Source organism: Prionailurus bengalensis, chromosome B4, assembly GCF_016509475.1.
Source record: "Prionailurus bengalensis isolate Pbe53 chromosome B4, Fcat_Pben_1.1_paternal_pri, whole genome shotgun sequence".
NCBI classification, from domain to species: Eukaryota; Metazoa; Chordata; class Mammalia; order Carnivora; family Felidae; genus Prionailurus; species Prionailurus bengalensis.
In genome coordinates, this window is record NC_057358.1 from 126329416 (window position 1) to 126350822 (window position 21407).

The 21407-nt window shown below is 45.0% G+C and overlaps 1 protein-coding gene across 3 annotated transcripts in view; it reads left to right on the forward strand.

The window, feature by feature from the left end:
- Positions 1–21407, forward strand: part of RFX4 (regulatory factor X4) — a 164622-nt gene that overhangs the window by 116127 nt on the left and 27088 nt on the right. For all 3 annotated transcript variants that reach the window (XM_043562415.1, XM_043562416.1, XM_043562417.1), the window contains 5 exons: positions 379–479; positions 2611–2669; positions 6552–6696; positions 10872–10966; positions 11395–11512. In XM_043562415.1, the coding sequence (XP_043418350.1) occupies positions 379–479; positions 2611–2669; positions 6552–6696; positions 10872–10966; positions 11395–11512 (518 nt within the window). The remainder of the gene's footprint in view (positions 1–378; positions 480–2610; positions 2670–6551; positions 6697–10871; positions 10967–11394; positions 11513–21407) is intronic.

The following is a 21407-nucleotide window of genomic DNA, read 5'->3' on the forward strand; positions in this document are numbered from 1 at the left end:
CAAAGACAGGCTGTTGCTTCCCAGTTCCTGCCGAGTGGCCAGAGGCTGGGGCAGCCAGAGCTGGGCTGGGTGGGCCAACGCTCGGGCAAGACTGTCTGCAAAACAGTGTTCCCAGGCTCATGGCCCCCTGTCTGCACCATCTTGCTCAGAGTCCAGGCACCATGTCCCCTGGTGGCCACCGTGGGCACTATGCAGGCCCTGCTCAGACCCACCAGTGCTCGGTGGGGCTTGGGCCACCCGTCCTGCCCCTGAGGTTACTGCTCCCAGTGACACTGGTGCAGCCAGAACACCACCAGGGGAAACCAAACCCTGTCCGGGCCTATTGGGAGGACTAGGCAACACACTGCGGCACTTAAAATGGATCATTTCTCTTTCTAGCTTAACTCAGGTGATCCGAAAGTTTGCCAAGCAGCTGGATGAGTGGCTAAAAGTGGCTCTCCATGACCTTCCAGAAAATTTGAGAAACATTAAGTTTGAATGTAAGTACTGACTTTGGGAGCTGAGGGAAGGGAGAACAACATTTTAGTGCCAAACGTTTTACATAGGTTGTTAACAAGATAATAACAACAACAGCTATCATTTACTGTTTACAAAGCACCAAGTATTAAGCCTAGCGCTTTTCCTGCATTAACTCACTCGATCCTCACAGGAGGTTTATTACAGGTGGCACCTTTCTCCTTTTGTGGAAAATAGAACAGGCTTAGAGAGGCGGTAAGTAGCAAAGGCAGGATTTGCTCCCGGGTCTGTCTGTTGACACCAAAGTTTCTGCTCATCACTGCCATCTCCTCTCATTAATCCTCATGCCTCCTCTGGGATGTAGGGAACAGTATCCCTATCCTGCAGATGAGGCTCCGAGAGGCAAAGAAACCTCCCCAAAGCCACACGGCCATGCAGCTGGTAAGAAGGGTCCAGAAGTCAAACTCAGGTCTGTCCGACTCCAAAATTTGGAGATTTCCCAGAATCCCCTGCCCCCAAAATGGTGGTAAGAGGGGACAGAAAACCGCTTCAGGGCTTCACATATTCAATTCTCTGCCTAATGAGAAAGCCAAATTAATATTTCTCCTACGGGGATTAGGACTGTGATTTTTTTTTTTTTCTGCTAAGCATCACCAGCCATTCTGTATCATTAGTTTTGCCTGAGAAAACTGGTCCTATTTCGTTTTCTCAATGTTTCTGTACTTGTGGGAAGACTCATGTGCTATTAAACAAAGATGATATGATTTTAAGCAAAACAAAGTTTTAAGATATGTTTCTTCAAGCACCATTTGAATACAGCTTGCCATTCTTGCCCGGAATAAGTGCCAGCAAGGAAAATGAAGGCGATCAAATTACCCTCTCTCTGCAGGCAAAGGGAGCCCTTTGAGACATGCTTTGAGGCCTCCTGCAGTGCCCATCACCTATTGATAAAGCCTGCTTTATTTCGCAGCCCTCAGTTCTTTTCTCTTCGTGAGCACTAAATTCCACATCACAAAGTTAAAGAAAAAGTAATTAAGGAGAAGGATTAACGATTGATCGGTCTGGAAAATTAGAAGTTCATCTGTGCCCCGAGCCCCCCCCCCCAGTCCATTCCTCCACCCCACGCCCTATTTTTCAAACCAAGCTGGCTCTGAGTACAAATTAGAATAATCCCAGGGAAATTTCTGTTTCTTGACCAGTTCAGAAATTAATGAGAAGAGTGCCCTGCACCCGTTTTAATTGTGCTGACCAAACAAACCTGTTGAAAGTTGGCAGCCTGGAGTTCTGTTGGGTCCTCCACCTGTGGGTGCCTGCAGGAACCCGCTCTGCCCAGGGAACCTCGGGTGCACTTGGAGAATGTGCAAGGAGGGGAAACACACGCCATTCCAGACAGCTCTGCAGGAATGAAGACCTGGGACTGGGACGTGGCTTGCCTGCTGTCCTGAAATCTGCAGATTTAAGATCACCCCACTTCAAACCATCAGCTATATACTCTCTCTCTCTTTCTCTCTCTCTCTATGTATATAATATATATATATATATATATATATATATATATATATATACACACACACACACACACACTATATCACTATAGTAAACAGGATCATCAAAACATGCAAATAGATCATGGAGATGATTTGATAAAAACGGCCGATTATGAATGCAAAGCCACGTTCAAGGTGCAGCCCAGGATTTCATCCTAAAAGCGGCCCCTAGTGCCACACACCACTGAGGCTCAATCAGGTTTCCCTATTAGATATACTACTTTTACAGGGCCCTCTTCAAAGCTTCCACTCGATTCCAGCAATTATTTATGGGGAGAAGTGATGGAGCTTGCAATTAGCGAAATGAAAGACAAGTAAATAATTGCTTTTACTCACGGTTGATTGACACCACTATTTCTCACACCTGCCAGTGTGGCAGGCTGGTGACTTTGAAATATGTACCCCAAATATCGCCATTTTAGGGAATAGTTGTCCGCATGGGAGAACAAAGAATCAAATGCAGAGTTTTGCCAGTGGGTACATAAAATGGGGTTGGACGGTGAGACAAATTTAGGGAAATAAGCTACTTTTTGAATTCTGTCCCTGGAAAATCCGGGTGGGACCATACAGCATGCCAATATTTTAAGCTAATGCTTTTCTCTTGCAGTGTCGAGAAGGTTTTCCCAAATTCTGAGACGGCAGACATCACTAAATCATCTCTGCCAGGTATGTGTCCTGTGTCATGTGTTCTAATGACCACGAAGTCATTGCAAATGGGAGACAAATCATGAAAACAACTCCTGAGAGGATCTGTCAGGGTATGGCTGTTTAATAGTTTAATACAGTACAGTAGGTGCTTGATACAGTCCTACTGTTACCTTTAATTTCTACTGATAAAGAATAAAAACATTAGGCAATCACTAAATAGTTGGGACTAATACACAAAATAATTTCTGATGTCAGTTGCCCCTTAACCCTTCAGACATATTCTCTGGTGCCCAAGCTTGCGTTTCCCTTCAGTAAATCGGGATTTCTCAGCCACCGTTGACATCTGAGACTGGATAATTCTTTGCTGTGGGGAGTCGTTTTGTGCACTGGAGATAATTTAGTAGCATCCCTGGCCTCTACCCGCACGCGAGTGCCCAGATGCCAAAAGCACCACCCACCCCCAGGTACCACCCTGGTTGTGACAGTCAGGAATGTCTCCAGAGACTGCATCCCCCCCAGTTGTGAGCCACAGAGAGAAATGATGCAAACAGATAAAGAGCATGGTTTGTTACGTATGTGTCATTCAGAAGAGTTCAAAGCCTGTACACAGTATGTTAAGTATTTGCCCACTTTTATTTATTTTTTCCAGATTTTTGTTCTTTTTAGCACAGAAGTGACATATGCTTACTATAAAAAATTCAAAAATAACAAAAATGTGTACAATGAAATGTGGAAGAGCCCACTCTTAACTCCTTAGTTGTAACTTGATGGTATAAAACCTTGCGTTTGTACCTTAAGGAAGGGAATCTTAGTCTATTAAGGCAGCCTGTAAACATTCATTAAAATATCAGTGATCTCAGGGGCACCTGGGTGGCTCAGCCAGTTAAGCTTCCGACTGGGTTCAGGTCATGATCTCACAATTCCATGGGTTCAAGCCCCGCATCCAGGCTCTCTGCTGTCAGCATGGAGCTTGCTTGGGATCCTCTGCCTGCCCTCATCCCCCGACCTCACTCTGCCCCTCCCCTGCTCATGCTCGCTCTCTCTCTCTCTCTCTCTCTCTCAAAAATAAGCAAACATTACATTTAAAAAGAAATATCAATGATCTTAAAGGAGAAGGGGCAAACTGGTGGCTGCAGATGGGCCCTCAGGTGGGTGGTTTGCATGTGTTCCAAACTTGTTTTTACTTCCTTATTAAAAGTTGAAACTGGAAGATGATAGCAAAACAGCCCTAGCACCACATTTCTGAGGTCAGGGATCAAGTGGATGGGCTGAGCTCCCCAGCAGGCACTGTGCTCCCTGTCAGCCCCACTTCGTGTCATACTTGGCTGGCCCACCTCACTCACATTGTCACTTGCCTGCCCTCTCTGTGTTGGGTTTGCCTCCTCTCCCTTATACTGCTTGTTCTGGGTTGGTGCCAGTTATTCAAGGTCAAGGTTGAAGGAAGGGGTTTCTGCTTAGAGTGGCCTGAAGGAAGCCTCCCAGCCGGGACCGCGAAAATACAAAACTACACCCACAAGCACTCACTCTTCCTGCCCTGCCCCTGGTGTCAATGGCACAGTGGGTGGTTTGAAAACCAGAGGGAAACGCTTCTGTGTTTCTGCTGCCTGGGAGAGAGGCCATACCTGGGCACTGTTCAGGATGGGGCAGAGGCTGACAGATTAGTGGGATTTGGGAGAGAAAACAAATATTGGCAAAATAGAAAAACACTGCCATATGTCCAAGGGTGTATGCCTTCTGGTTCTTTCCCCAGCTCGGAAGAGCTGGGCTTGGGATGTATCAGAGAACTAGGCTTGGCTTTGGTGCCTCCCTCCTCAGCTCAGACAGTTTAGGAAAGCCTTTGACCCTTTAATGCACGCATGGGTAAAAATATCCATATCTGTACCTACAGCCATCTGCACACACCTGTGCACTCTCTCCACTTCCCACACAGACAGTGCATATTTTAATTCGTATAAATGCTACCTTTCCGTCTTCACAGGACAGCGCTCAGACACATTTCTGGATCGCCCAAAGGAACTGGGGCTGGTGATAGGAATGAAACACCATCGAACATCTTAACTAATATGCCAGCGAGCTTTCCTAAACACATACAAGTAACACTTAAACCCAGGCTCTAAATACCCAGGCCCTTTCAGATACACTAAGCAAGCAACTTGGCATTCCTAGCTCAACGGTGCATTCCACAAAGTCTTTTGAGTGCCTACTGTATGCCAGACACTGTGTTTAGTGATACTTGCCCTCAGCAGAAAAACAAAAACAAAAACATTTAAACAAAAACCAATTAAAAGTGATAAGTGTTATGAAGGAAACAAAGTGGAAATAGAGAGTAATGGAGCATGTAAGTCCAATTTAGATAGAGTGCTTAGAGAAGGCCTGTCCGTGGGTGTGACATTTCAGTTGTGACGTGATGGCAGGGTGAGAGAAGAAACCTCTAGCTGGCAGGGATGCCATGTGCCACGGCCCTGATGTGTCCCTGCCTCACCACAAAGAGAACAGATCCAAATAACAGCAGCTCCTTTATTGAGTTCTTACCCCCTAAACTGTGCCCTTTGCAAACATTATCTCAGGGAAGGTTCCCTGGTGGTCTAGTGGTTAGGATTTGATGCTCTCTCAAACGTTATCTTAAGGAGTCCTCAAACGGCAGCCCTCCTTAAGAGGCAGACACTAGGACATCTCCATTTTATAGATCAGGAAACGGAGATGAATCTGTTAGCCTGCCCCAAATCAGTCAGTTGGTTAGCAGCAAGGCCAGGATTTGAACTAAGTATATTTTAGTCCAGAATACCAGACCGTTACATTTAGTTGTTTTGATTATCATTAGAGACTAACCCAACTCATATATTCATATATTCATATAGTTTAGGCCTCTGACCTTCAAAGAGTTCTGTAGTGATTTAAGCAGGAGTTTACTTGTCCTTGGACAGTTTGTGGGTAAAAGGGGTTATCAGTATTTACCTTTGTCTGGAAATTCACAAGCATTAAGAGACTTTTAATGTCCATTGTGTATTGGAAATCTTTTGTTTTCCATTTTATAAAGACATTTTTTTAAATATGCAGGTGAAGGAGATGATTCTGGAAATGTTTCTTTACTTTTATCAGTATTGTTCCAACTCGGTGGTTCCAAATATTGTTCCAACTTGCAAATTTAAGTTTTCCAGTCATGAGGGTTTGCTGAGGAAACCACAGGTTAAGCCTGTGCTGGAGCATGTGCATGCATGCACATGTGCGTGCACATACACACACACACACACACACACACACACACATATATACACCACAGACATATTAATAAGCAACTGAGTCTTAAGGTGTTGTCTCCCTTTCCTTCCCTCTCAGTTATTCATACTTGTTTTCATCACTATAGTTACCTAAAAACCAAAAAGCAAAAATAGAAAGCCAGACCATAAACTGCTTCAGAATGCATTCATATGAAAAACACACGTTGTAAAATTTGGGGGATTAAAGCTACCATAGGCCCACGGGTAGCAGGTCCATTCCCAGGTCTGAGCCCGTTGCTTCTCAGGCACTAGAGACACATCATTAAGCACAGAGCTCCCATCCCACAGGCTTACATCAGAAGGCTGACAGATCTCTGGGCTTCATCCCATTGTTCCCCAGGGGTCAAGACCAAAGGGACTGGGAACAGCAGGGTTTGGTCTAGCCTAGGCCACCCTGGAGTAATGTTTTATAAAGATGAGAAAAGAGAGCCACAAGGGAAAAGAGTGTATGGGTCTTCTGAGTTATGGGCTTATCTGCTGATTTCCTGAAATTGAGTTTTCCTTAGTTAATTTCAAAGTAGTTTGCAAAATACCATATTCAGATTCATTAAAAAGAAAATAACATGCAGGGGTTTTAACCTAACAACCCATGAGCTAATGAGTTGATTGGATTGGATTATAGGCATCTCGGACAGTAATCCACAGTGCAGACATCACATTCCAAATGCTGGAAGACTGGAGGAACGTGGATCTCAACAGCATCACCAAGCAAACCCTCTACACCATGGAAGACTCCCGCGACGAGCACCGGAAACTCATCATCCAGTGTAAGATGTTCCACCAAGGATTGTGTCTTTTCTGGTTTTGTTTTTAAAAGAAAGAAAGAAAGAAAATGTATCTTGGTAAATACTTAAGTGAGAGTCCCACCCTGTCCTTCCCCCTAGGATCCCTTCCCTCTTATTGTTCCTGTTAAATGGGTCAGCCCAGGTGGGAGGGCTAATTGATTTAAAAGGACGTGTGTCAACATTGCTGGGGAAAAGGGGGCCTGGTCCAGTTGGGCAGCACACAGTGTTATGCAAAAGGCTCCGGATGTGACCCTTCGGTGCCAGAAATAGTTCCATAGGTGGCATACAAAAATGAGAACAAAAGCTTGTTGTCTGTCTGAGTGTATGTCAGCCTGGAGGCAGACGGGCTGCCTGTTTTTCAGCAGAGGGTCAGTCAGCCCACCTATTGGCAGGTGAACCTTTCAATCACAGTAAATGTTGGAGAAGGAATGGATGGTGGTTTACCTCTGTGCATATATGTTCACGTCCCTGTGGACCAAGACTGGAGGAATACTGCTCCTCGTGTTCTCTGGATAAGGTCAGGTTGGTTGTTCTTAGTAGTGGAGGACTTGAGGAGGCCAGAGACCATGACCGCTGTGAGCACATCTCTGCTGTTCCTCAAACGCCCCCACAGCCTGCTGCCCAGGGCATCCTGCACCCGGCCGCCCCAGATGGGGGTCTACTGGCAACTTCCTCAGTGCTCAGCCTTCCTTTCTCATGCCTCTGGAGGAGAGGAGTATGGAACGGTGAGTCCACACTCCTCCCACCAGCTCTCAGGAAGGTGGGTGCTGAGTATGGCTGGAGGTGGGGGGGATGTGACAGCTGGGGTGCTCTTACCTTCCGAGTGGGGTGAGGCCCCAGATCCTGACAGTACATTATTCAGGAAGCTGCACAGTGGCTGTATCCCGAGAAGAGGGGTCTGTTCTCCCAAGAGCCCCAGGCCCCTCAGATTTCCTGTATATGCCTTCTGTATGTCCTCTTGAGGGAACCTTCTTCAGCCAGCCTAAGCATGTGGCGTTTATAAACAAGGAAGTTCCTCTTAGGGGCCTCTTTCCCACTGAGCCCTTTCCAAAAGCACCTGGAACAGCTGTAACCTGAACCCCTTGGACCTTCCCTAGGGCTTCTTCCCCAGAGCTCCATGGACACTGTCCCATCTTCCACAGCAGCCCCCAGCCTGCTTTCCCCTGGTAAGAGCTTTAGAGATGCTCCCGAAAATAATGACTGAGCTCACAGACTGCCTAGTCTGTGTCAGACCTACCACACTCGGGATCTCATTAATTCTCTACATCAGCCCATGGGGAAGATACCCACCACCCCCGTTTTACAGAGGACCAGACTCAGTCCCAGAGAGTGGTCAGCCTCACCCCAGGTGACAGGGCTGCGCTCAAACCTGCGTGTCACCACCACGTACTGGTGTTGCCCACTGGGAAGAGCAGAGGAGACAAAATGATGAGATATGGGCAAGTCCCAGAAGCTGCAGGGTCTTTCCAAGTTCTTGCGATCATGCCTCCTGTTCTGTTTGTCCCTATTGCCCGCTACAAGGCCAATGGAAAGCACTGGTGTCTGCCCCCTAACAGCACTAGCCGTACCCCTGATGGTTGTGTCCCCAGGGTCTCGTCCCAGGCCAGCCATGGACAGGTGCCAGTAATGTCTATGCAGGGCCTAACAGATGAGCAGAAACCCAGAATGATACGACTCCCAACAGCATGAGACCCCGCTGTCTTCCCCACTCAGCACCTTTTGTGGAGGAAAACAAAGGGGAAATGCACAGGGGAAAGTCACCATCACTTGCTTTGGGGACCAGGTTCTGAGCCTTTGCTGGAGCCCCTCGGATGTTACTGCAGCGTCTCCAAGAAGGAACTTTGGGGAGTTTTCTCTTCAAGTTCTCTTAGACCTGGGATCGAACAGTACCTTTTAGACCCATGATCATACTCTTCTTCTAATGGAAGGGGGTGATGAGGTTCAGTCCACCTAGCTCGTTCTTGCTGAATGCCTGTCCTGGGCCAGGCACTGTGTTAGAAGCGGGACAAAAAGCAGTGAATAATATGGATACTGCCCTTCCCATGTAGAGCTTAGAGCTAATGGCCAATCAGAAATCAAACAAGTAATTTACGAATGGTTGAACGTTTCCAAAGAGGACATGCCATATGATGCAGTGCCTGGAACAGGGGGGATTGAGCAAGGGCACCAGCCCTCAAGGCAGGTGGCCTGGCACACAAGCGTCATCCTGCAGCTCCCACCAGACAGCTGAGAAGTAAGTTCCTGAACACAGCTGTGTGCTGCACCAATGGTGTGTGTGCATCGACCTTTCCTTACAGCTAGTTGTCAAACCTACACGTTCCTGCTTCAGGGGGGGTTCCATCACCTCTGTGAATCAGGCCGTGCCTGGGAAGGCTCCCCTTAATTCACAAGTGCACATCAGGACTTGGGCAGACTGATGAGAATAACTGTGGTAAGAGCAGACAGTCGGGGTGCCCAGCAGACCTTGATTCAAACCCTGGCTCCAGTGTACTGTGACCCTGGCTTCCAAGTCTCTGACACGGGGACAATGTGGAGGGATTAAATGGGGCAGCATGCGCACCGTGTGGGTGCCTGGCACACAGTGTGGAGCCGGTACAGTGCCAGGGTTAGGAGGAGAGCGTCAAGTCAGGCTGTGTTTGAAACCTGCCTCTCCTATTCACTAGCTGTGAGACCTTCAGAAAGTCACTCACCTCCGAGTGCCTCCACTTCCTCATCTGTAAAATGGGAAGTAGAAATCATACCTGCCTTCTCAGGTTGTTCATCCGTTCATTCAACAAACATTTGAGCAACTGCTGTATCACATTCTCGAGGTTGCTGTAGGTGGGGTGAGAGTGTCCGTGTCATTAGGGAAGTGCCTGGCACACAGCAAGAACCCCGTAAATGTCAGCCGCAAGCATTTGCCTCACCACCTGCGAGGTGATAGTGCTATCAGGAGAATGGGAACATCAGGGAAGTCAGAGGCATGGGCTCCAGTCCCTGCTCTGGCCGCCCTCACTTATCCTTTGCCTTTGAGGGGTCACTTAATCTCGTTGGGACATAGCTTCCTCGTCCATAAGAGGACACAGACTTCTCATTCAGCCCCTTCTCATTCTAAACTGTCTGGATCTCCTGGCCCCAGCAGCTGACCTCCGTGGCAGTCCTCAGCTCAGGAAAACGGAATGCATTGGCCAGGCCCACAGAATGGGACGACGGAAACCTCCCAGGCAAATTTAAAACTCTAGAAACATGTGGGTCTGAATGCATGGTTTGGTTTACTGAGCTCCACATGTAAAAAAAAAAAAAAAGAAAAACCAAACCACAGAAACGGCAATCAGAAGAGATGTTCCAAACCACAGCAGTGTTTCTGTTTTCTGCTGACTTCACCAATCACACAGCCCTTCCAGACTCAGTTACCTGACATGCAGCTGAAGACAGGCTATCAGTGGTACAATGGTCCTCCTGTTACTAGTGCAGAAACTAAGGGCGTGGAGATTGTCTCCTTTACGCTGTGAACAATGAGTAAGCATCTGCTACATGCCAAGCTCCGAGAGGCTGGTTAGAGCTATTTGCCCAACGTAGCTGTGGTTCAGAAGCCCTACCATGAGGCAGAGAGCAAGGGAGCTGCGATGTCTGTGCCCGTTCGTGCAAGGAAGCACGTCCTGGATAACGGCTGTGTGAGGCTAGGGACAGCCTCAGCTAAGAAAAAGGTTGGACAGAGAGCTGGCATGGGAGACACCCCCGCCCTCACAACCGTAACACAGCATCAGTGATGCAGTAAAGGTGGAATACGGATAATAAAATGCCGTGGAAGCACAGAGGATGAGCGATCAGTTCTGCTGGCGAGGGGCCCGGGGAGGGGAAAAAGGATGTCACAAGAAGGGCCATTTCGGCTGGGCTGGGCCCTGAGGAACCAGACGGTCCGAGCGAAGGGAACTGCCTGAGAAAAGCAGGGTTTGTTGGGGGGAATGCAAGCTATCCGTGGTAGCCGGGCTTTCCGGTGTTCACAGGCTACGAAGATGAGCCTGGAAAGGTAAGTCGGGGTGTGCTTTCTGAAGCCTGAGTGCTCCGTTGAGGCTGGAGTTTTGTTTTTATTCAGTTTTATTCCTTTGATCTTTTAAGCTGTGGCTCTGTGTAGACACAGCTGCAGTGACGTGTGGGGGCTCTCCTTTGTTTGACAGTGTACCAGGAGTTTGACCACCTCCTGGAGGAGCAGTCTCCCATCGAGTCCTACATCGAGTGGCTAGACACCATGGTGGACCGGTGTGTTGTGAAGGTTGGTAAGCTGGAGCGGGAGGAGCAGCCCCGGCACTGCCCCCCAACACTCACCTTCGTGGCACTTGGGAGATGCAGAGCCCCGCACTGAGCTGTCTGAGCATTCCTCAGCAGCCACGGAGCCCTGGGGTTCTGAGCAGAGGCCTGGGCCCCCTCCGGAGGCGGGGGTTGCAGGAGGCAGGACCCTGAGTCTCCTTCCCCTGATTCAGCCAGGTCAGCGTCTCTCTTTCGTCTGCGGTGTAAACTGGGTCCCGACATCAGCTTTCATTTTCTAAAGTGAATTTTTGCTGGTAGAAACAGAAAGTCAAAAAGCCATTGTTCCATAGCATTGAACTTGGAGATCCATAAGCCTTCCTATCATTTTTCAGACAGACAGTCATAAAGGAAAGGTTGAGTTGACCCCTGTTTAAGCCGTTCACTTTCTTGTAGGTGGCTGCCAAGAGACAAGGGTCCCTGAAGAAAGTGGCCCAGCAGTTCCTCCTGATGTGGTCCTGTTTCGGCACCAGGGTGATCCGGGACATGACCTTGCATAGTGCCCCCAGCTTTGGTAAGGCCGCCCTAGCCCTCCTCATATCCAAACCCTGTTTCTCTGGGTTTCACACGTGAAGTCCACCTCTCCAGACCCAGCCGTGATCTCACTTCCTGTCCCTGGGCCCACAAGGACATCACCCTGAAATGTGTGTGTTCTGGAAGGACACATCATCATCAGGACTTCCGGGGAGAAAGATGGCATTGCGTGCTAAAAAGCATGCAAATTGGAAAATGCAGTTTCTCACACAGAGAGTACTATCTGAGCTTAAAGAGGAGTAGATAGCACTGTTTGTGCACCCCTGTTGCCGGGTGTCCCCAGGGAATCCTGCTTCCGGGGACTATTTTGCAGAATTCCACTGTGTGCACTTCCCAAGACTGGGAAGCACAAGAAGCCTCTGAGTTTGAACATTTGCACATGGCTCGATTGACGCTCCAGCAGTGGGGAGAGTGGCTAAAGCTTCTTTAACAGTGTGCGCCAGTCGGATCCCTAGAAGAGGACTTTTACGTTCTTTTTCCCTTGGGTCCTCCTCACCTCCCTACCCAAGTACACACCTGCTGCTTCCATTATAAACGGGCCTGGAAATCTCTGCCCAGGGACGCTTATCATGGTCCGCAGGCAGGAACCTAACACCAACTTGGGGCGATTGCTATGCTGCATTGTGGGACGTGGTTTTCTACTTGTCACTGGAAAGAATGGATGATGCATTGGGTCCAGGTCATCATTAGCAAAGTGAAGGGAAACTTTAAGGCATCATCCAGACATTTGAAATCTCAAAGTGCTTTGGCCTCACATTTCTAGGCATTTCGGCAAAGGGCTGTTGGTACGTTTTCTGGGTAATTGCGTCTTGCTCACTATTTTACTTTGCAAGCAGAGATGTGGTTTCATTTCTCATTATCTCCAATTAAGCCAATCAGCTCTGGGTTTCACTCTGGGTTTAATTTGACACTTTTCCATCCAGCTTTTTATGGTCTTGTCACCATTTTCCAGTTGTGCTATACAACGGAGCGAGTATGTAGTGAAACAAAGGCGGCACTATTTTTTCTAAACAGCTCTGTCCATGAAAGACTGTGTTTCCCCAGTTGGAGAAGTGTTTTGTTGTAGATTTCTTTAATCTCCGCACTGGGAAGTTCTCTGCGCTGGCCTGCGCCATGGCTACAGATGGGGGTCGTCCTCTCTGAGCCACGGATGGAAGTGCTCTGGTGGCTGCTACCTGGGCAGTGCCCTCAAGCATGGCGTTTTGATGACTTCCAGCTCGGCCTACTTAGTGTTAGCACATGTTACCTCTGGTTCTGGGAAAATCACTTGTGCGTAACTGCTTTCAGTTAGGCGAATGTTTGAAAAATATTTGAGATTTTTTTCATTGCTTCAAAATCAAAGAATCAACAGGATCACACCTGTCGATATACATACATAACACACATCCACAAAGCCAGCTTCCCTTTTCGCTTTGTCCCTTATTCTTCAGTTTGCTGGGTCTTAAACTGATTATGTATATTACTGAGTACCCTTCATTCAACAGGGAAAGTAATTCACTTGGCAGTATTCTTTGAAATTCATTGGTTCATATTAAGTTAATGTGACAAAGGAAGTTGGGGCAGTAGAACAGTTAGGGTTCTACGAAAGGGTTGCATTTATCACTAAGAAAAACTTGAAGTGTGTTTATTTCTCTTTGAACCATGTGCTATTTGGGGACACACCGGAAACTCAGACAAATGGCAGAAATGGTCACAGATCTCTTAGGAAAGAAAAGACGGAGATAGTAACCCAATTTCACTTTTACAGTATTTTCCAAGCCTAAGTGGGTTGAAATAATACCTGTTTCCAAGTCCATTTAGCAAACTGTCTGCAACGGTCCTGCTCATCCGACTCATTGTTGGGTTTTGCAGCTTGGGTGACGGACAAGTTGAAAGAATTTGCGGCAGACAAAAGCCCAGCTCCCCCTTTCTGCCTGTATATGTCAAAGACACAGTTGGTGGTTGTGTTTGGGTCATGTGTTCCCTGTATAAAAACAGCTAATTAGGAAAAAGAGCCCTCTGTTCACGGGCCCCCTCCCCCAACCACAGGGGCCAGCTCCATCTATCTTATAACTCCCACACGATCCTTGCCGCCATGAATGGCGCGGGCTGACCACTACGTGACGGTGGGGATTGTCACCATGACCCCGGCGGGTCTCTACCACCTCTTCCCAGAACGGCCTCTTTCAAAGGTAGTTGACTCCTTTCTTCTCCTTAATTCCTTTTCACTCTTTTCTTCCTAATTCCTTCTCGCTGAAAGAGCCTATGCTGTGAACCAAAGTAGCCAGACGTTCTTTCTTTGCTGTAAGCAGCAGTTTCTAGCAAAATTAGACCGCAAAGGTAGACCGGCAGGCAATGAACTTTGAATCCTAATGGAGCTGAGGAAAATAGGGTTTCTACTTTTAAAACACACACATGCCCCGTGTTTTCCATTTGCTGCTGTGATTTCAGTTCATAGGACACCTGGACCCCAAGCCAGTGCAGGTGCCTTTACCGTCTCGCTCTGGGTTTTCACCAAATGCCTCTGATTTCACTGTTAGGAACATCTGGAAGAACAGTAGTTCCTGGAAGGACTGGGGCATCAAACGGTTTGAAAGTGGCCCTGTGTTTGCCAGCCAAGGGGGCAGGACTGTAGACTGCCCAAGTGTTCGTTCACCTGCTTGTGCACTTGTCTGCTGGCTTAGCGTCACAGCTCACCCGCTTGGGAAGGTCATATAGGAGCAGCCCTGTCAGAGATTGGCTCTCACGCCAGGTGGCCACGACCGAGCCTTCCAGGCTGCTTCTCCAGGCTTAGAGGGCCGGGCCCGGCTTTCTTACCCAGAACCTGCCAAATGTTGTACATGTCAGCCAGGCCCCCACCAAGCACTAGGAGGCAGGAATTACTTTTCCTGTATTCGGGGGAAGCAGACCAGAGAGGACACGGGACTTGCCCACGCACGCACCACAGACTCTGCTGGGCACCGCCCCACCCCGAAGCTTTTCCATGCTAGAGCTCCTGTTCTTTCTGCTAAGCCACCACCTCATCTAACTTTCTTCTGTTGAATAGTACTCATAAAAACAAGGTAACATTTATCGAGGGCCTAGTATGCACCAGACATAATATTGGGCATGTTTTCATTTAATTCTTGCAACAACCTGTGAGGCCTGAGGTAGAGCATAGAGCAAAGGCAGGATAATGACGCTCGTTGAAACAGACATCTAGGAGGCACATGCCACTGTTGGCTTCTCCCATTAACTCTGCAAGGCAGATAATAAGAGGTGGAAAGGAAGCTTGGAGAATTTTCTCGCCCGAGATCAGTATGGCAAGGGAGCAAGGGGCCAGAGCTCTGCTTCAAAATCAGATCTGCCTGGCCACAAAACCCACACTTCTTCAGTTACCACAACTCACACAAACGCCTTGGGCTCAGACGCATTGCACCAGAAGTCTGGACAAATTTGTTTAATCCTCCCTGGTGGACTTTTAAAAATCCATATTGATAAGATTTAAAATATTTTTTGAAGCTATGAGAGAACAGAACAATAATTAGTCTATCATGAGTAAGAAGGGACTTCAGAAATAATATCTTTCAACTGTGGAGAATAAAGAACTGTCAACCATTATTCAAGAGTGAGGGCAAAGTAAAGACCTAGTCAGTTCTACAAAGACTAAGAAAATCTGGCCCCATAGAACATCACTTTAAAAAGCACTGAAAGGATGCATTTCAGCAAGAAGAAAAATAAAGCCATAGCTAAGGTCTGGGCAACAGAAACAACCATGTTTTAGTTATTGTTGTTGTGTGACAAATTACCCCGAAGCATAGTGGCTTAAAACAGTCCTTTTGTTATGCTTACGGATTCTGGTGGGTCAGGAATTTGGACACAGCACAGCAAGGATGGCTTGTCTCTGCTTTATGACCTCTGACCTCATCTCTACTCTGCACCTCAGATGGGAACACTCAAAGACAGTAGGGCATCAACAGCTAGAGGCTAGAATCATCTGGAGGCTTCTTCCCTCACATACATGTCTGTGCTTGGGTTTGGATGACTTCAAGATAGGACTGCGATCAGGATGCCTTTGATGGCCACTTCATGTGGCTCAGTGTCCACACCACATGGTGGCCCCTGAACAGTTAAAACTTCTCACATCGCAGCTCACTGTTCCAGGGGGGAACCACATCGCCTTTTATGACCCAGTCCCCAAAGTTAAAGTGTCCCTTCCCCCCCACACAGTGTTGGTCAAAGGAGTCACAAACCTACCAAGATGGAAGCGGGTCACATAGACACCCCCCCTCCTCCAGGGAAGGAAGGTCAAACAATTTGGAGGCCTTATTTTAAGATGAGAGAAATTCTTAAATTTGTAAGCACATTTAATTACTGATTATAATTTAAAAAATAATTTTTGTGTGTTTAAAAATTGTCAAAGCAAGTTTTAGGCTACAATGTAACATGAGATGGTGAGAAGAGACTCTCCAAAGACCAGTTAAAGCATAAAGGTTTTTGTCTCGGAATAGTAAATAACTTTAGACTTCGCTGAAAAAAAAGTAGTTTGGACTTTAAAAATGTATGGGATATATGTTAATAGATTAAGAATCATCACTAAGTAATTAAAATTTGCCAAGGAAAGTGGAAAATTATGAAAAGAGATGGCAAGATAAAAGAAGCATAGATAAAAGACGGTAAACAAAAACATAAAATTAGATTGCTAGAAATAAGATCAAATAATCATCACAGTAGATGAAAAAGCCTCTTCCTTCAAAAAAACATCTGACGTAAGTGTTTTTACAGGCAACTTTTACTAAACTTATAAGAAACATAAAATCCTTAGTTAATGAAAATGATTATGAAAATTGATGTTTCAGGCAATAAAAACAAAAGGAAACCTATACAACTCATGAAGCTAATCTCATCTCAATTATGAAGCTAATACAACCTCAATTTCAAAACTTTGGAAGAATGGTAGGGGAAAAATAATTCCTACCCAACCACACATAAATATAGATGAAACATTCTAAGTAAAATACTAGCAGATCAAATCCAGCAGCAAACATTTTTAAATCATGATTAATAAGGTTTATGACAACTCAAGTATGATTCAAAGTCAGAAAAGAAACTAACATACAGTATTAACAGATGAAAAGAGAAAAATCATATAATCTTCTCTATAGATATAGAGGGAAAAAAGCATTTGATATAATTCAGCTCCCCAAGTATTATTAAAAAAAAAAAAAAAAAAACCTCTTAGCAAACTGGGAATACAGGGGAATTTTTTTTAAATGTTAAAGGGCAACCAAAAATCTGCAGTGAACATGACATAACTGGTAAAACTTTAGAAGTTTTCTTTTTTAATGTTTGTTTATTTTTGAGAAGAGAGGGAGGGAGAGAGTGGGGGGGTGGGGAGGAGCAAAGCAGGAAGGGGACAGAAGATCCAAAGCAGGCTCCTTGCTGACTGCGGAGAGCCTGACACAGGGCTTTAACTCACAAACCATGAGATCATGACCTGAGCCGAAGTTGGATGCTTAACCAACTGAGCCACCCAAGTGCTCCAACTTTAGAAATTTTCTTACTCAAATCATGAAGACCAGAATGCCTTTAACACTGTTTCTAATAACTATTGACTGGAAGTCCTAGCCAATATAATAACTAAAGGGAATGAAATGTAAGAATTGGAAAAGAAAGCACAAAATTGCCTTTAGTTACAGATGTCATGATGGTTGACAAAAGACAATCTACAAACTAATAGAACAAATAAGAATTCAACTGGATTACTCAATTCAGTTTTTTAAAAATCACTGGCATTCTTAGCACTACCCAGAACCTAATTAGAAAATATAATTGTGTGTGTGTGTGTGTGTGTGTATAAAGTAGGTGTTAAGTATATACTAATATATATTAAGTATACGCAGGAATATACCATTCAAAATAGCAACAGAAATTAAGGATATCTATAAAATAATTCTGACAAAAATTGCCTGAAGATCTTCAAGGAGAATTTTTTAAACTATTATTGAAATATACCGTGCTCGTGTTTGCAAAGAGTCAACATCAAGGAGATCTTACTAATTAATACATAAATTCAACAGAATTCCAATCCAGTCCCTTTTTCCCTTTGACAATCTGATGTAAAAATTCAAAAGGCCAAGAGTCGTAAAGACATTTTGAAGGGAAAGAAGAACGAGACATAGGGACTCACTTACCTGATATTCAGGTTTGTTATGGAGTAAGACAGCATGGGCTTGTAACATAGTTAGACCAATAGAGCAATGAAACAGAACAGAGGTGCCCAAGACAGATGGACACGAAACTTGCCTTCGCCTCATCAGATGCTTTTCCCCTTGTCTGTTAAACAAGAGGATTGTATATATGACAGAAATGGCATTAAAAGTCAGTGGATTAGGCAAATTTCTTCTGGACAAGCACTTTGGGGTACATAAATATTAGACCCCTCCTCTACAACATCTGAAAAGAAACATCTAAATGGGGGAGGTGGGAAGACCTTAAACCCTTTGGACGAAAATAAGGAATGATATTTTTATGACCTTGACATAGTAATTTATTTCTTTAAAAAGGTACAAAAAAGGACCAGTCATAAAGAAAAGATTGCAAAAATGAACCACATCTGGATTTCACTTGTGATTAATAAGCACACCATTAACAAAGTTAAAAGGTAAAAGTCACAGAGAAGGAGAACATATTTTGCAGTGCATATAACAAAGGGTTACTATCCAGAATATATAATAAACCCCTCTAAATTATTTAAATACCCACAAAGAAATTCACATGCCCCAATATTATTCAGATATTCCACTAGAAAAATGAGAATATGAATAGGTAATTCACAGAAGGGGAAATTCAAATGGACGATAATCATATGAAGAGACGTACACCTTTCTAGTAACTAGAGTAATACAAACTATAAACACAATAAGATAACATTTCACACCCTTCAGACTGGCAAATACTATATTTCATATACTACCAGTAGGAATGTAAAAAATTTTGGTGAGCTATCTGACACTGTCTCATAAGAGTGAATATGCAGGCAGCTCTTGGACACAGCAGACCCAAGAAACAGGTACAGAAAATATTCATTAGGGCCATTTTCCAATAGTGGAAAATTATAAACAACCAAAATTCCATCAACAGGAGAATGGATGAATAAATTGTGGCATATTCAAACAGTGGCCATCAAATTAGGCTATATGCATCCATGTGGATAGATTGCCCAAAGAAAGTTGTAGAATGCTCTGTAAAGTATGATACCATTTATATCAAGTTTGAAAACAGAAAACAATACCATATGTTATTTATGGATACATAAATACATATAGTAAGAGTAGAAAAATGCATGTGAACAAATAAATACCAGATTCAAGTCAGTGATTACCTCAGGGATTGAACACGAGAAAGCAGAGAAATACAATTAAGGAAGAGAACACAGAGGCTTCGTCTTTATCTTCAATTAAAAAACAAATCTGGGGCATCTGAGTGGCTCTGTCAGTTAAGTATCTGACTCTTGACCTCAGTTCAGATCTTGAGCTCAGGGTCATGAGTTCAAGCCCAGCATCGGGCTCTGCCCTGGGTTTGGAGCCTACTTAAAAAAACAAACAAACAAAAACACCCAAATCTGATTCAAATATAGTAAAAATATTAAGATATTGTAAAGCGAGGACTTGAATACACTGGTGTTCATTTAAAAATTCTGTGTACTTTTTTGTATGTTTGAAATTTTTCATAAGAAAAGAGAAATGCTTTGGTTCTATGCAATGTGATCAACTATATTAACCTGTAGCAACAACAACAAAAGTCTCCTTTGTCTGTATCCTAATACCTTTTTCCATGACAGGCTCTGATGTTAACTCTGTGACTTTAGGCAAGTTGTTCAAATCCTCTGAGCCTTCATTTCCCCATGTATTAGTTGAAGACAATAGTAATACCTCCTCACAGTGTTGGAAAGGGGACTTAGTACAGTGCATATGGTAAACAGTGCTTGGGCATTTGACTGGTTGATCTAACCGACAGTCACTGAGCCTCTGCTCTGTGCCTGGCACTGTTGTAGACACTGGGTATAGGGAACAGTGAAAACACCCAAACATCTGCATTGATGGAGCTTACGGTCTGGTGTAGGGAGGCACATGATAAAGATAAATAGGTTATATAGTATATGTAATGGTGATAAGTGCTAGGGAGAGAAATAAAGCAGGGGATGTTAGCTGCAACTGCCTCTTGCCTGTCTTCGATATTTCTCCCTTTCTCCCCTCTCCCCCCACCCCACCCTCTCTGTGTCTTTCTGTATCCCCTTTTTTACTTTGCCCTCCTCTTCTCCTGGCACTACTCCGGTGGCCATGACACCCCCCACCCTGTCTCCGTCCTCCTCTCTTCCCCCTTCCCCCCCCCCCCCGCCACCAGTACTGAACTGTTTGTTTCCCAGTTGTCTTAATGATTGACTTCTGCTGCAAAGGACCCTGTAGCTTTTGTGGAGTCAGGAACTGAGCTTCAGGTTTCTTTTGTACTTGGAGCACTTAGCACAGTAGTAGGCACATAGCAGTAGCTCTACAAACTCTGTGTTCAAAAGTGATTGAAAATTATCAGACCAGTTGGGTAACTGATTGGAGCCATTAAGGAAGAGAGCCTGTAGCCCGAACATTACTGGCCTCCAAGCCCCAATCTGCTGTTTTTAACAGTGTGGTTTTAGGCAAATTTCTTCACCGTATCAGATCTTTGTTTCCTTGTCTATAAAAGAGGAGGGTGTATGGATGATTTCCAAGGTGCTTGCCTGTGATACAACTACTAATGCCATTTTCATTATCTAGGGTTTTCCATTTTAATTCATTGTTTCACAGCATGTTTCTATCTTTCTATCCTTATTGACCTAGAGCAACATTGGAGCAAATATTTCTTCATTTTTGGAGACCCTTTCCTTTGAAGTATTTGATGTTCTCTTCTGAATTCTTTGACTATATGGACAAAGCAATCATATTATGATATGATATCCTATGAGATCTTAGGACATTAGTAGCAAAAGGGACTTTACAGATAATAATAACAAGCAGTTACCATTCATTAAACATCTAGTGTGTCCCTTTCCTCATTATGGTTAGTACTTCTGTAACCAAAACAAGGGGTTTTACCACCCCCCTTTTAGAGAGCTGTGTTGTACAATGATCAAAGAACTCCGGAATCAGACAGTCTTGGGTTCAAGTCCCAGTTCCTCCAGTTAATAATTATGTGACATTGGACACTTACTTTCCCTCTGTAAGTCTCAATGTCCTCCTTTGCAAAAGGAGAGTATCCCTTATCTCTTACAGTTGTGATGAGGGTTAAGTGTTATAATAAGTCTGCACATTTACACAGATCTACACAGATAATGAATTTGCCACAGAGCAAGGGCTCAAGAAATGGCTGATTTTGTAACATTTACTAAGGGTAACTCATCCAGGGTCTTAGTGATGCAGTGGCAGAGGTGGATCTCAACCTGGGCAGAGTGATCCAGTGCCCACACAGTTGCCCACAGTGCTACCTCCTCAGTGGTTCACAGGACCCATTTGGGGGAAGTGGATGGAAAGTGGTGTGTGTGTGCGTGTGTGTGTGTGTGTCTGTCTAAGTCAGGTACAATTCAAAGGAAAATTGATAAGTTCCACCAAGAAGATAGAATTAAAAAGAAAATTGGTAGTAAATTCCACCAAAAAGGTGCTGTCCCATCACTCCCAGAAGACCCCTAACACCTTATTTCTTACAAGTATTACACACTAACCAGTTGTGCAACTTGAGCTATAGCCCCATCACCTTCTAACTGAGACTTGAAAAGGCATAACTCCCAACTCAAAGGGCCCTGCTAGGACCAATGCCTTTTTCCCCCATCTGGGCTGTGAGCAGACTGGACTGGATGATCTGTAAGGGAATGGGAACAGATTTTGGAG